We start from the raw sequence: 15,766 nt of genomic DNA, 5'->3' as shown, positions 1-15,766 counted from the left end.
ACAAATTCCGTCCCCAGAATGTCCCCAGATTTGCAAATCTGTCCCCAGGAAACGTGGCAGCGGCAGCCTCAAGAGCCCAGAGCCAGCCTGGTAGCGCAGTTGGCTCTGGCTGGCTTCAGGAGCTGCTCGCTGCCGTGATGCCTGCCATTTTTCCTCATTGGAAGTCCCCAAATGATGTGTCTTGTGCGCAACACATATATGGGGACTTCCGGAGAGGAAAAACTGCCAAAGGCGAACCAGGGATGTCTGGCAGTACAGATCTCCTGCCTCCTTCCCCCTTTGTTTTGACTGATCGGGGGAGGCTCAGGGCTCAGGAGTTGCGGGCGGGCAGCTGATGCCCAGTTTTAAAGAAACTCTGCACATTTATGTTTCATAGGGTGCGAAAGAAGGGCTTTGCACCTTTCTACAATATGCATGTGTGCTTGGGCCCAGTGTCTTTTGCCTCACCACCCCCACTACTGACTCCCTGTTACTGCTCAGCTAAAAAAAAAGGGGGGTCACCGGATTCATTGAAAAAAATCTGGTAACCATACCGTACTTTAGATCGAACATCAATGCATTGTTCAGATATCCATACACTGCATAAATTCCTGTTTTAAAAAGAACCCAGAATTTCCCAACAATTTTGAGAATTGCCTTATGCTTTTCCAGTCTCAGCCACTGCTACCCTTCCTCCTTCTGCTTCCTGAGCTACCCCGTCAAAACACACACTTCCAAACAGAAGATTAATATTGCAGAACCATTTTATGGAATAACCCGGCAAAGTTAGCAGCAGTCCGGGGCACTACAGCATGGTTCCTTTAATCCCCGGAGTCATGCTCCACAAGGATACCAGAGTTGATGCACTGGGAGTTGGGTGTGCCAACACAGCTTGTCCCCTCCCCTGGCATAGCTCCTTTGCCAGGGCCAACCAAAGCATTCCTGGTCCCGAAACTTGGCCTGGAACCAGTCTGAAATGGATCCAGATAATTAATTTCATCCAGAAGTGCCTCAACCTGTTCAGTTTATTTTCCCGGAGAAAGCTTGAATGTTGAGCAAGAAATGGATCAATTCTTATATTCTGAGTGTATGGAAATTGCAGTCATCTCATATACCAGAAACAAAGAGCTATAGATGGATTGTCTAGACAAAATCATGGAGCACAAGGCTACCAATGACTACTAGGCAAGGCGAGTACATGCAACTTGCAGGGTCAAATGCCTCAGAATTACCAGTTACCAGGGAATAGCAGTGAGAAAGGTGCTGTTGCTTGTGAGCTTCCCTTAGGCATCTGGTTGGCCACTGTGGAAAACAGGATGCTGGGCCTTTTGTCTGATTAAGCAACACTCTTCTTAAATATCACTTGCTGGGGTAACATTTGGAGGAAGGTTGCCACCTAGTGGTCCAGTGAATTGTGGCACCCCCCCTAAGCGTGTTGGAGCTACATGGTTAACAAATCTACAGCTCCCAGGATTTTTCAGGGGAAGCCATCGCTGATTGAGGTGGCATGATAGTGCAGGTGGGACTTCTCTTTCACTTGCATCACCATCATCTCTTCCTCCCCCTTCTCCCATTCCTTCCTTCCTTTCCTTTGACAGCGATGTGCCTGTTTGAAGCAACCAAGCCCTACCACTCTTGCTAATTCGCCTCTCCCTTCACTATCCCTCAACCTGTATCCAGGCTCTCATCAGCCCAAGTGGGTCTCCCTGTTCCTGCCAAGCCCTGCTCCCAGGGGGCCATTCTCACTTTGGCGCAAGATGCGAAGGTCGGTGCCCGGTGGCCAATCAACACAAGTTACCCTCTCCTCCATGGATCGACCTTTTCAGAGTAAAGAGAGAGTTTCTGCCTCCATATCATACATTTAAATCACTATTATGCTACTTTAACCAGCCATGGCTTTCCCCCAAAGAATCATGGGAGATGTCGGTTGTTAAGCATGCTGAGAGTTGCGAGGAGACCTCTGTTCCTCTCACAGAGTGACAATTCCCAGAGAGGTTTAACAATCAATCCTTCTTTCTAGGGGGCTATGAGAATTATAGTTTTGTGTGGGGAACAAGGGTCAACAACTCCTAGCACGCCAACAAACTGCAGTTCTCAGGATTATTTGGGGGTTAAAAATTAATGACTGTTAAAAGTGGCCTGAGTGCTTTAAATGTATGGTGATGATGTGCTCCAAGTCTCCGAAAATCATCAAAAATAGCTAACCTTTCCCAGCATCCTGTGTGTGTGTGTGTGTGATGTTTAAAAAACAAAACAGAGAACACGTAAGATAGTGGTAGGGAGGAATCAGCACAGGCCACTAAAAATTAAAACATTCATTTATTAGAATATTTATGTAAAAAGACTCTCTTTACACTTCTTTTTTTTTTATACAATAGTTTTTTCATTGCTTTATCAGCTCCCGCTGGAGAGAGAACATTTGTACATGAAAGCACATACAGGCTACTGCGGTCTACTGATCTCTGCTCAGCCTGAAGCAGAGCGCTATGGCAAGGCCCAGGTTAGGTCGAGAGTACACAGAGCCGTGTGGTGGGAGTGGGGGCAAGACAGATCAGCCCCCTTCTGCCGCTCTTCCCCCCCCCCTTATCTGTGCCGCTTGCAGCTCTTCCCCTCTTGTGTGTTTGTTGTGGGGGGAGCATGCTGGAGGAAGAAGAGGGTGTTGCTATTTGGGTGGGGAAAAAGATGGACAGGTTTGCACAGAGAGCTATTAACAGGCCTAGTCTAGCCGTCCCGGCTGGAGCCCAGAGTGACCAGACAGAGCGAGTGGCAAATCACAACACCATTTTTATTTTATTTTTGCGCAGGCAGACACTGTATGGCTAAAAAGGCACAGCACAGGGGGCAGAAAACTAAGGTGCCCCCTTCAGGATGGGGTGGGATGGGGGTGAGGAACTAAGAACTACTGGAGGGGGGGGACAGCAGGCACCAGCATGGCTCTGTAGAGGGCACACTTCTTGAAAGAAGCTTTGATAACAGATTTGCAATATCCAGAACTGGTGTCTAAAGTGCAGAAACTCAATTCTACTCTCTACCTTAGTCTTATCACCACCACCAACACACCCATCCTCAGAAAAGGGGGTGGGGAACAAAACACAATCAGCTCAGACTGGGCAGATATAGATCACTTCAGTGCAGGGCAGAAACCTAACACACAGGATTGCCCCCCCCCCAAAAAAGCTGGTGCCCTCCAGACATCCCACAAGCCCTGTGGGAGACGAAGACACAAATATCTGGAGGGTGCCAGGTTGGGAAAGCCTGCCCTCTCATCCTCCAGATATTAAGACTACAATTCCCATCATCCCAGGCTGTTGGGCATGTTGGCAGATGTTGATGGGAGTTGTAGTCAAGCAACATAGGGTCCCAAACCCCGGGTATAGAGGGGAAAGCAACCTCATTGAGCAAGACAGTTCTATATCCACTTTCTGAATTCCTTTCTTTTTCTTTGGGGGTAAGCAATGGGGAAATCCCTGCAATGCCTTCACAGGAAAGCCATCTTTGGCTTAAGGGCCAACTCTACAAAGGGAGCAGACCACTCTTTGATGGAGCTCCTCATTTGAGAATGCAGGGCAGGAGTGCAGCTGAAAGACTCCCATATACCCACCTATCTATAAATAAATACCCAGCATATTGGAAACCACCATGTCAGAGCAAAAGTTATAACCCGCATTCAGAGTCCACCCCCCTTCACATGTGAGAACATTCAACCATGCCCCTTCCGACACCTGCTGCTTTGAAGAGGCACCGTCTCAACCATGTGATTTGCTTGCTCTGTAGGCAACACTTTGTCTTCGCGAACCCCCACCTGGGGGATGGAGGGGATTTCCTGGTACTTCAAGACATGAAAGCCTTGCTATTATTTGCAAGGTTGGATTTATTCCCAGTTGTAGAATAGTTGTGGTGCTCCACTGTAATACATAATTTGGCGATCAAGGATGGAGATATGAGTTTTATAGGCTAGGATAATGAGGGGCTAGATTTTTGGAAACCAGAAGTAAGGTAACTGAAAGAGGCGCTGGGAGCAGCTCTGGGGTAGTCAATGTGGGTGCCCTCCAAAATGGCAGACTCCAACTCCCATCAGCCCCAGCCAGCATGGTCCATGGTCAGGAGTGATAAAAGTTGTAGTCCAAAACATATGGAGGGCACCAAGTTGGGAACAACTGGCCTAGCACCATCTATCGGAGGAGGATGCCCACTGCAGAGTGAAGGCCGGAGGGAGAGCACATTCTAGCAGGCAGGTGAGGGAAAACAGAGCTGAGAGGAGCTTGTCAGAGGGCGATGGGTCACAAACCAGTTAAAGGATGTCCCTGTTGATAGTTCTCACAGGAAGGAGAAGCAGCTGGCTCCTCTGCAGCTGATATTGCTGAAAGGTAACACCCAAATCCAGCTACCTATTAGAGTTCATGCTCTCAAGTTTATAGGCAGAAAAAAGGCTATTAAAGCTTTTCACAGAAGCAGTCTTTGCCAGCCTGGTATCGTCCAGACATTTTGGACTACAACTCCCATCAGCTCCAGCCTGCATTGGTTGTGGCTGATGGGAAACTGCATACCCGAAGCATCTGCAAGGCACCAGGTTGGCAAAGGACAAGTGGAACAGCCCTCTGCGCAGGCACCCTAAGTGCGCTTTGTAGAATAATTTGTCGCCTTTTAAAGAAACAGATACCCTGTGCCACTGTTGTTGTTTTTCAAAGTTAAAATAAACCAGCAATTATATATGTACAGCCATGTAGTCGTCTTTGGTCAACAAAATGCTCTTTGTGTGTGTGTTTTTAAAAGGTAATTTGGATTCTAAGATGAGAAAGTGGGTAACTCCAGGAAAAGAGGGGAAGGTATGCTGGAGAATTTTAGACAGGTGACAACATGTGATCAGTCCTTGGTGTCGGAAGACACTTACCGCTCAGGTTCTAGGAGCAAGCAGCTTAGTTACACTTAACAGATTTGTGAAACAAAAAGAAACCAGGTGACTCTGAAATTTGGAACTTCCAAAAGGCTAGAATAATTTTCGTATGGCTTCATGGGATTTTAAAAGAAACCCACAAACTCTATATGATTGGAATGCTTTGTTAACCCAACCAACCACCTGGTGCAGAAAACTGGTGTCAGAAAAATGCCACACTCCTTCCAAGCCAGAAGTGCTCTAAAATAAAATAAAATAAATCACGCCTGGTTTAAAGCACGCCTGGCTCGGCGTTTTCTTTCAAGAGCCCTCTTTAGCGGAGAAGCTACTGCCAACGCCATCTCTAGAAGACGACAAGCAAAATATACAGAAAAAATGAAGAGAAGTGCAGCTGGTGATTTAAAGCCATACTTGAATCCCCCAGAGTTCCAGCTTCACCTCTGGCCCACAGGAATGCCGGGTACGGCTTGGTGTGACACAACAGGCCATCCTGCCCCAGACTGTGCTATACCTGATACAAGATGCACTTCCTCGCCTTCTCCAGTGTGTTTGGAAAGGAAAATCAGAGCAGCAACAAAGGAAAAAGGAGAAAAGAGGGGTCTCTAAAGTGAAAATGAACAAGAGGCTTCAGGTGCCCAAACGAAAGCAGTCTCTTGGCGCTAAGGGAAAAAGTAGCAGTGGGGCAAAGCATGCCACCCTACCCATCCCAGAGGAAGGGATGCTCTTCTTAATGCGGAATAGGGGATGAGCAGGGCTCTGGCATTTTTCAGGACAAGGGATTTTGGTCACCCACTATGCCTTCCGCTTTCCTTAGCAAAACAGCCAAGCTGGCATAAGATGTGCGTTCCATTCAGATTATTATTTCTCACCTCCTAGTAAAGCTTCCAAAATGAAGAGCAGAGAGAGAGAGAGAGAGAGAGAGAGAGAGAGAGAGAGAGAAGAGGAGAAAGCAACCGAGAAAAGCCCAAGGTATGTGTGTGTTTGCAGGAAGCTCCCCCTACTGGTCAGGTCTAGAAGTGCATGGGGAGGAGCTCACTGGCCTTTGGGGATGAAGGGTTCCCCCTCGTCAGGATCGGGCCTAGGCCCAGGGTCACTCAAGCATCGCATTATCCGCTGGTTACTGGGGCTGTCGCCAGTTCCAGGGGTGAACACGTCATCTGTGCCTGGAGAGGAAGGTTCTTTGGCCCGCATTACCAGCCCCTCATCCTCGTCTTCCTCTGGGGATGGTGGGAGGCGGCTCATTCCCTTCAGTGCCTCGTTCACCAAGTCAACAGATTCAGGAGACTGCGGGGACGCAGGGTCGATGGTGATGATAGGAAGGTTCTCGGAGTCCGGCTTGGGGTCATAAGCTAGAGGGTCTGGAGAGGGAAAGGAAATATCATGTTGGAGGTCAACAGCAGGGATCATTCTTTTGTAACTTAAGGGTTAATTCTGTTGCCAGTAAGCCAGCTAACCAAGAGGGGCTGGAGCTGTTGCTTAGCATCCAATCAGAGTGGCATGGTCTTTGCTGAGGTAGCACATACTGTGATTGGCTATGTATGTACCAGGAAAATTTGGAGGAGCACCGAAAAAAAATCCCTATTCAATACTTTTTAATACAAGGTTTTACTCACTTGAAATGTGTAGTATGAATATGTTCATGTCCCTTCAATCAACAGCATTAGAGAACAATAATTCATAAGTATATTATAAACATGTACATACAACACTCAAATCCAAGATGAATTTCTGCATCTAGGAGTGCCTTCGTTGGTTGTGAATTGCTGCTTGGTTTCTTCCGGCGACCTGTTTTAGCTTAGATATACTAGAAGCAAATATCCCAAATCTGCTGTCCTTTTGGCTGGCACCTCCCTTGACCAGCACATTTTCATATCTCCCTTCAAATGACTGTGACATGTATATTCAAAGTATGCACACTTTGGGGGCTGCAACCCTGTGTGTGGTTTCTTGGGATGAAAGCACCTCTAAAGAGTGCATCTTACTGTTGGATTAAGACATAAAGGATTGCTCTGTATATTTCACAAATATGCCAAATATTACATGCTAAGTTATAAATGCCACATCTCAGCCTGTTAAAGTCGGAAAATAATTTAGTTTTGATAAGAAAGTATTGTATGTATTTAAATCCCCCCTCCCAAAAAAGTTTTCAGGTATTTCTCCACCATCAAAAATACCTGGGGGGAAAATGCCCCCGCAAGACTACAAAATATCCCTATATTTTACATCTCTATTCCTAAACGAAGCCAGTTAAGAGCCAAGGCTGGAGCAGCAAGCAAGTCAATCAAGAGCTCCAACCGCCACTTTGTGGATGGGTAAAGCTGGAACATAAGAAGAGTCTTGCTGGATGTGCCCCAAGGCCCATCTAGTCCAGCATTTGGTACTTACGGTAGCAAACCAGATGTCTGTGGGAAGCCAACAAGTAGGGCATGAGCACAGTAGCCCCCTGGAGCATTTACATTCATTTTTTGTGCAAACCTGGCAGTTCTCTGAAATGCAGACTCTTGAGTCTCTCAGGACACTGCCAGGGAGTTGCAGAACATGACTAATACAGGAGGACAAACAACTTCACAGTGTCCACGAAGTGATGGGTGACGGGGCGGAGAGGTAAGAATGGGGGTCTAACCAAGTAGAGGAAACTGCTGGGTTTCATTCTTGGTTTCAGGGGGGGAAGGAGAGACAGGCTTGCATAGATCACAGCAGGGATGGATGGGTTTGGTTCTGTTACCTGCTGAGGAGGAGAAGCACCAGTCCTATTTATAGGCAGGGGTCTGATAAAGAAAGAAGAAAGGCACAAGAGAGGAGATCAATCCTTCGCAGAGACCCATTAGGTACCTCTTGCGGAGACCTGGTGGGCAGGTTCTCCTTTGATCTCAGGGTCTAGCAGAGGGAGGCTGGGGATCAGGAGAAAACATTCACCCAGATCCATCTGGGGTTAGGGACCCTGAAGATTTTTTTGCTTCACCCTCAAAGAGTCTGCTGGCTCTCTCTGTTCTCCATCGCTCAGCACATCCCTTTCCCTGCTCCTCCTGCCTACTTGCAGCATGTGCCACATTGCATCTTTTGGAAGATCTTCAGCCACCTTGGAGCCCTATGGCACAGTCAGAATATTGCTCTATTTCACTCAATATTGCCTGCTCTGAAAGGCAGCAGCTCTTCGGGAGGAGTCATAGAATCATAGAATCATAGAGTTGGAAGAGACCACAAGGGCCATTCAGTCCAACCCCCTGCCATGCAGGAAACACCATCAAAGCATTCTTGACATATGGCTGTCAAGCCTCTACTTAAAGACCTCCAAAGAAGGAGACTCCACCACACTCCTTGGTAGTCTTTCCTAGCTCCACCTGGACATGCCAGGGATTGAACTTAGGAATTTCTGGATCTCAAAGCAGTAGTGACACCACTTGTGAGAGGCTATTGCTGCAGCTCCACCCTAAATGGGCAAGCAGCTTCTGGGACAGTGTCTACTCTGCAAGCCCCTCACAAGGAAAGTCTCCAGCGCTCAGTGCAGAATTCCGCATTCCACGATCCTCAGCTTTCTCTCCCTCTCTCTGCAAAATACAAATTGCTTTGTTCCCAAAGGTAGCAGCCCCCCTTTGCTTCAAAATGCATTTAGTCTGTGACCTCCCATTGGTGTCAGGCTCCAACTTCCGCCAGCCTAAGCCAGCATGGCCAATGGTCTGGGATAATGGGATGTGGACTCTGACAACCTGTGAAGTTCCACAGGTTCTCCAACCCTGCATTAAACACACACACACACACACACACCAGAGTTCCTTTGGTACATTCTACAGATGGGCCAGGACTATTGGAGTTGCACCATAAGAACAGTCATACTGGATCAGGCCACAGGCCCATCTAACCCAGCATCTTGTTCTCACTACAAGCAGGGCCATTAAAGTGAAACTTGTGGGGCATGAAGTTAGTGGGGTAATTAAATGCTAACACAGCAGCAGTGCCTTGAAACTTCCTTCCCAAATGGTCCACCATGCCCCGGTTGCATATTTCTAATTTCCAGAAGTTGCCACAGCCTCCTCCCCTCACCTGAGCCAATGCGCGCCCTTGACATGGTTGGCGAATCGATTTTGTGTGTCGGCACTGTCAGGTAGTTGTTTATCTGGAATCAGAAACACAGCAGCCGTTAATTAAAGGGCTCTTTACCTCGGAGACTCCAATGACGTCTCCCCTCTTATCTTCCTCTCTTCAAGATGAACGTAAGAAGAACCTGCTGGATCAGACCAGTGGCCAATCTAGTCCAGCATTCTGTTCTCGCAGTGGCCAAACAGATGCCCTTGAGAAACCCTTGAGAACAGGATTCAAGCAATCTCCCCCTCCTTTGGTTTCCAGCAACTGGTACAGTATTTGGAAGCCACTTAAGAGAAACTCGCACTTTGAACCTCGACCCCAAACTCTCCACCATTACAGCCTTCCTTCCATCCATGGTACCTTCTGTTCCAGCTGCCGAGCCTTCTGCCTCCTCAGCAACATCTGGTTCCAGGCTTCTTCGTAAGGGTCGGCCACCAAGGTGTGTCGATTATATGACCGCAACTAGAACAGAACTCAAAAGAGGTTATATACACACAGAGAGAGAGAGCCCCCCCCTTGCCGGCTGCCATTTGTGTGAAGACAGTGTGGTTTCTACAGCAGATGTGTGGGGTGGGAAATACAACTAGTACCTGTAAAATGACAACAGTGATTCAAACAGAGGCTATCAACTTTAACCAGAGGTGCCCAAATTCCAGCAAGTTTTGAGCTAAGCCACTCTTCCTCTGCGGTTATGGGAAACGAGCTCTTTGACCATGACTTGCTCAGTAAAAATGTGTCTGTCTCCCAATTGATTGCAATGGAAAGTCCACCTAGATTTCTGTTGCTGTAACATTAGTGTTTTCCATCCAAACCATATAAAATTTGCAGATATTCAGCCAACAAGCCTGAAGAATTTCAGGCAGGGGGTCAGACAAAGGGGTTGCAGCATTATAGGCAACTGGGAAAAAGTGGACAAATATAACCTAACGATTATCTTAACTAAAGAGAGTTTCCCCGCTGTGCCAGTTTCACAGCTTCCTCTCTTCCCCCAATTTGTGACTTTTTCACAAACTGTAGAGAGAGCTCCAGCCCATCTCTTCAATGCAAGACAATGCCACAACACAAAGCAATTAAAAACGAATAAAACGGCTGAACAATTTTTCGTTTTGCTTTCATTCATTCAAATTACTAATGGTTTTTACTATACAGAGAAAATAATCTTTTGTTGCTAACGCATAGGGGTTCACCAACTTTGATTTTGACAATTCCCCACTGTTTGAATCACTATTGTTTTGTTTGAATAGGATCACCCCCTTTGGCTTCAGGTGTCGATGATCTGGGATCCTCTTTGCCCACAAAATCTGAGGGTGCTGACACCTCGCTTGCAAGAGTGAACATTTATCTTCACTTGCAGTCCCAACATGCTGAAGGCTTTGCAATGCCCCTCTTAGCAGACAGGTGGCGGCAGCTGTTCCTTCAGACTTCTCCCTTTCTCAAATGCCTTGTCGACCATCATAAGGTTGGGCATAGATGGGCACAGGAAGATGCAACAGGTATCTCCCCAACAGGGCCCCACCTCACTGCTCATTTCTGCTAGGCCCTTGGAGCTGCACAGATCAGGAGCCCCATATGGCACCTGTTTCTGCTGTGCAAGCCTTACCGCTCCCCCCAATTGAGTGTATCATTGCTCCAGGCACACATGCTGATCTGCCTGATGACTACAGATTCCATCCTCAGCTTGCAGTCCCATCACTGCCCATCATTTAGCAGGCTGGTCAATTTGCTGCCCCTTCCTTTGAGCCAGACAAAGGCCTTTCTACCCTCAGAGTGATGTTCATTTATTGCCTGAGGCCTCGTTTATTATGTCAAATTGTTGAACCAAGCTGCACATTTATCACATTCATCAATGTACCTGGCCAGGCAACAAAGCAATTCTTTGTTTGCTTCACCGGTTTGCTTGGATTGCCAGCTGGCTGTAAATGCAGGTCCGGCCCGTATATATTTCTGATGGACTGCAAGAATTGGAGGGATGATGAGTGGGAAGACAGTGCACTGGAAATAGCTCTGACCTACCACAGTTTTCCAGACCAAAGATGCTAACGGGGTCCTCTTTCTTACCCTCTGTCTGGTTTTTTGCAAGTTGGTGCGCAAGATCTTACGGATTTCCTCCTCTTTGTCCTTTGACAGAGCTGGCAGGATGCGTTCCACAGGCAAAGTTTTCGGATTGATATTTCTGAAAGATTAAGAGAAGGTTAAGATGCTTCAAAGGTTTGACCTACAAGAGAAAATCAAAATGCTCTATTACTAACTGCATTTATTCATCCCTATAAAGGTTATAGAATTAGAGCACATGCTCTGCATGCAGGGGGTCCATGCAGAAGATAGGACTGGGAGAGAACCCGGCCTGAAACCATGAAGGGCTGCTGCCAGTCAGTGTAGACGACATTGAGCAGGATGGACCAATGGTATGACTCAGTATAAGGCAGCTTCCTATGAGAAGGTGGGGGGAAGTTTCGTTGTGCAAGCAGAAATCCTTATGCTAACCGAATGAGTGTATAGGCCAGTAATACCAGGTTTTTTTACAGCGGGTTTTTAAAAGGATTATAGCAAAGTAATGCAGTCATACCTCGGAAGTTGAACGCCTTGCAAGTTGAATGCTTTGGCTTCCGAACGCCACAAACCCGGAAGTGAGTGTTCCGGTTTGTGAACATTCTTTGGAACCTGAACATCCAACGTGGGTTCTGCTGCTTCCGATTGGCTGCAGGAGCTTCTGTAGCCAATCGGAAGCCATGCCTTGGTTTCCGAACCTGTTGGAAGTGGAACAGACTTCCGGAATGGATTCCGTTCGACTTCCGAGGTATGACTGTATATGTTAAATGGTTTGAACACTTAAAAGCACTCTGTTTCCTCCAGTCTGAGTAAGCCTTTCCCCCTTTACTGAATAAAACAGCCCCACCTCCCTTGCTCTCCATGATACTTACTGCATGGAGACAGTGGAGACGGCAGAGGGGATCTTGCCCATTCCCCCGCTCTCCACCAGCTCAATGGCTTGCTTCATCTCCATCTTGTGATAGAAGGCAATCAGCTGGGGCTCCTTCGACCTTTCCCCAGCAATTAGGCACTTCTTCACATATTTCTTGTTGAAGCGATTCAGCCTTTGCAAGGGGATGAGAAAGACAACAGCAATGTAAAGCTACAATAAGCACTGCTCACCCTAGTGATTTTGGATGGTAGCTCCTATCATTTCCTGGCAACTGGCCGTGTTGATTAGGGGCGATGGGTGTTCGAGTCAAACAACATGGGGTGTGTGGTGTGGCAGCACAGGTTAGCCAGCCTGGAGTTTAGTTCGTTAAAAAAAAGCACCATGTAACTTGCCCAGAGTTTTAAAAAAAGCACCATGTAACTTGCCCGTGAGATTAACCCTCTCCCCCCCAATGTTAATGAGGCATCTTAGAAAACTGAAACAAAAATCCAGTTACAATAGTAGACAATAATAATTGTAAGCAACTTGTTATTTTCTCCCTTGGCTCATTAGCACTTACTTGTCCTTCCAGTGGTGATGGCCATAGTGGCCACAAATGTCCTCAATCCCCGTCAAAAGATGATCCAAGAACTATTTGAAGGAGAGAGGAAAACAAAAAGTATGGATTTTGCCTCATCTACAGGGCACATCTGATCTCTGCAACAGAAGCACAACCTGGTGAAGAAGTGATCTCTCCTTGCTAACCCCCTCTACACTCCATCCCTTTAATTTGCAGTATTTTGCACGAAGAAGAAGAAGAAGAAGAAGAAGAAGAAGAAGAAGAAGAAGAAGAAGAAGAAGAGGAGGAGGAGGAGGAGGAGGAGTTTGGATTTGATATCCCGCTTTATTCTACCCAAAGGGCTAATAAAGCGGCTAACATTCTCCTTTCCCTTCCTCTCCCACAACAAACACTCTGTGAGGTGAGTGGGGCTGAGTGACCTCAAAGAAGTGTGACTAGCCCAAGGTCACCCAGCAGCTGCATGTGGAGGAGCGGAGACGTGAACCTGGTTTACCAGATTAGGAGTCTACCGCTCTTAACCACTACACCACACTGGCTCTCTAGGCTCACACTAGTACAAATGTGATTGTGGGGGCAGCACACACACAGCTCAGGCGCCTCATGGGTCTTGTTCTAGCATGACACGGGCAGCGATGAGGGATGCAGCTCATTAAACATTTTGGAGGAGAGGATATCATCGTCTGCTTTCACCGCATTCCAGTGCAGTTCTAGCACAGGATTTCTCTTTCACCGGCTGGTGAAGTTAAAGAAAACACTGGAAAGATGCATGTGGTTTCCTTTCCTGTGCTGCAGCACACATTATGACTGGTTAAAAAAGGTGGGGTGGGTGCAACCTTCCTATCTGTATAATAAAGGCCGGATACTGCACTATAACCATTGGAAAGGTAATTTCAGAAAGGCTAAAATACAGCTTACTGACTGTGCAGGAATGTTCTTTGGCAATTGAACTGTGTGTGTGTGTGTGTGTGTGTGTGTGTGTGTGTGTGTGAGAGAGAGAGAGAGAGAGAGAGAGAGAGAGAGAGAGAGAGAGAGAGAACCAATTCTACACAGTGTGCCATTAGAGCAGGCATAGGCAAACTCGGCCCTCCAGATGTTTTGGGACTACAACTCCCACCATCCCTGACCACTGGTCTCGTTAGCTAGGGATAATGGGAGTTGTAGTCCCAAAACACCTGGAGGGCCAAGTTTGCCTATGCTTGCATTAGAGTCTCATTCCTCAGTCCTTTTAGGCTAGGACTCATTAATCCCAACCTAAAACAAATCAAAACTAGGTTCCATATTTATCATACATGATCCTTTCTTTCTTTTCTCAGGGCGTTTCTAGTATTTACGCTTCGGACACATGGGTTTAACTGTCGGCCCTTCCCCCAAAGGATCTGGGAGTTGTATTTATTTATCTCATATTGTTTCATATAATGTATGTGCTGCTTGATTGGAAACTGCTTTGAGCTTTTTAAATTTTTTACCAAGTGTACAAAACAGTAACACTGTCAGTAAAAACAGTAAAAAAACAACAATTTAAAGAATTAACCAAATAAAACCAGCAATAAACTAAAACACATTAAAGCACACATTGACATTCCACGTATCTGAGTAGACTCGTCTAAACAAAAATGCTCTTAGCAAGGTCCCAAAAGAGAACAGCGAAGGTGCTTGCCTGATGTCAATAGGGGTTACATGCGCAGGGTGGTAGTTTTAGGCCTGTCAACAATCTTGAACGCAAGTTACAGTTAGTTTCCAGAATTACGGGTATAGGAGAGAAGGAAGTTATGACTGTAAACGTAATAAAGATCTAGTATTTTTAAAATTGTTATGCAGACATATTCTCATCTCCACCCCCACCCCCACCCCCGGCTGCCACCACATTCTTTTTCTACAACTTTTTAAAAAGCTACTAGTCTGGAAAAGTGACAGTTTATCTGCAAACGCCCTCCCACTTTCTGTTGGTATATCTAACGGGTTTTGAGTATGACAACTTTATCAGACGGGCTGATCCAACCATTAGACACCAAGTGAGGCAGTCTCCTTGGGAAGCTGATTTTCAAAGGGCAGCAAAGGTTTGTTATTATTGTACTTTTATGACCAGGGAGAGGAGAGGTGCTTGTTGGATTTTCATATTCAGGTGCTGAATAATTTGACAGGCCTTGGTGCTTGGCGTGAGGCACCATTTGCTATTTCATCTCAGGTAGCAAAAAATCTGACCCTGAATTGCTTAACTCTGGTATGTGCAGATCCTTCTCCCCAGAGTCAATAATAAGTTCTGGAACTTATTATTCCAGAAACAAGAGGCAAACCATCTTTGACAAAAGAAAAAACTGCCATACTCAAAACCCACCAGGCACAACTAGACCACTGGAATGCTTTTGCAAATAAGCTATAGCATTTCCTTGGGATCTTGCATATTTTGCTCTTTTGGGGTGTGAGTGGTTTAGAATTGGTACTGCCACCTTCCCCCCCCCCTGCCACTGGTGTGATCCATCTTGACCTACGTGGTCCTGACCCACTAGCAGGAAATAATTGAATTTGAGGACACTTGGGTTACATGCAGTGCCATGATCAGCTGCTAGGTGGCACCAGCAAGCTATACCAACCAGTACTTTGTTGAATTAAGCAATGAGAAATCTTTGAGACAACAAGGAATACTGGATGATTTCAGGTGACATATTTCAGGCTCCAATAAATCTTTATGTGTGTTTTTAAAAAAAGGTAATGTTATTTTGTACTTTGTAAAGTGTAACTTGGATATGAACTAGAAGATATGAACTAGAAGAGTAGTAAGTATGGCTAGACCAGGGGTTCCCAACAAAATTTTCTCGAGGACCCCTCATCGAGCCGCTATTGTGACAAGGACCCCCATTAATTCCTAATCCTAAAATTAAAAAGTGAGAGCCAAATTAAGAGTCTTTTTATATTTTATATTTATACGTTTTTTACAGTTACAACAGAGTACTCCATCAGTATACAGTTAGTTTTAATTTTCAGTTCTTAATGAGATGAACCACTTTTTAACCAACGGTCCATTTTTAACTACGCGAACTGTAGCTTCCGCGAAAAACAACACTTTGTTTACAAACACTACTGTTTTGCAAAGAGGCAGCGCGCGCCAGGGAGGAGGGAGGGGAATGGAGAAGACAGGGTACCTGCGCAGTAGCGCACAAATGAAGCCGACGTGTGCAAAGCATCTTGGGGAGGTGAGCGTTAGTAGAATGCGCGCGCTGCCTCTTTGCAAAACAGTAGTGTTTGTAAATCGCCACCTAACAACATACAGCAGAACTACTGCCTCTATCTAATTCTAGTTTTGCGCTAGACTCTGCTCATGCAGGAAGCA

The 15,766-nt window shown here is 46.3% G+C and overlaps 1 protein-coding gene across 1 annotated transcript in view; it reads right to left on the bottom strand.

Annotated features, from left to right (window-relative positions):
• Window positions 1-366: 366 nt before the first annotated feature.
• The window catches only part of SLC9A1 (solute carrier family 9 member A1), a 71,604-nt gene continuing 56,204 nt past the window's right edge, over window positions 367-15,766 (bottom strand). Inside the window, 6 exon segments of the mRNA XM_060276454.1 lie at window positions 367-6,231; window positions 8,915-8,987; window positions 9,317-9,418; window positions 11,015-11,129; window positions 11,878-12,051; window positions 12,439-12,509. Of these exon segments, the coding sequence (XP_060132437.1) occupies window positions 5,906-6,231; window positions 8,915-8,987; window positions 9,317-9,418; window positions 11,015-11,129; window positions 11,878-12,051; window positions 12,439-12,509 (861 nt within the window). The 3' untranslated portion in view covers window positions 367-5,905.

The sequence above is a fragment of the Zootoca vivipara genome, chromosome 6 (assembly GCF_963506605.1).
Source record: "Zootoca vivipara chromosome 6, rZooViv1.1, whole genome shotgun sequence".
NCBI lineage: Eukaryota > Metazoa > Chordata > Lepidosauria > Squamata > Lacertidae > Zootoca > Zootoca vivipara.
Note: the sequence above shows the minus strand (reverse complement) of the source record. Positions and strands in the feature narration are given on the sequence as shown.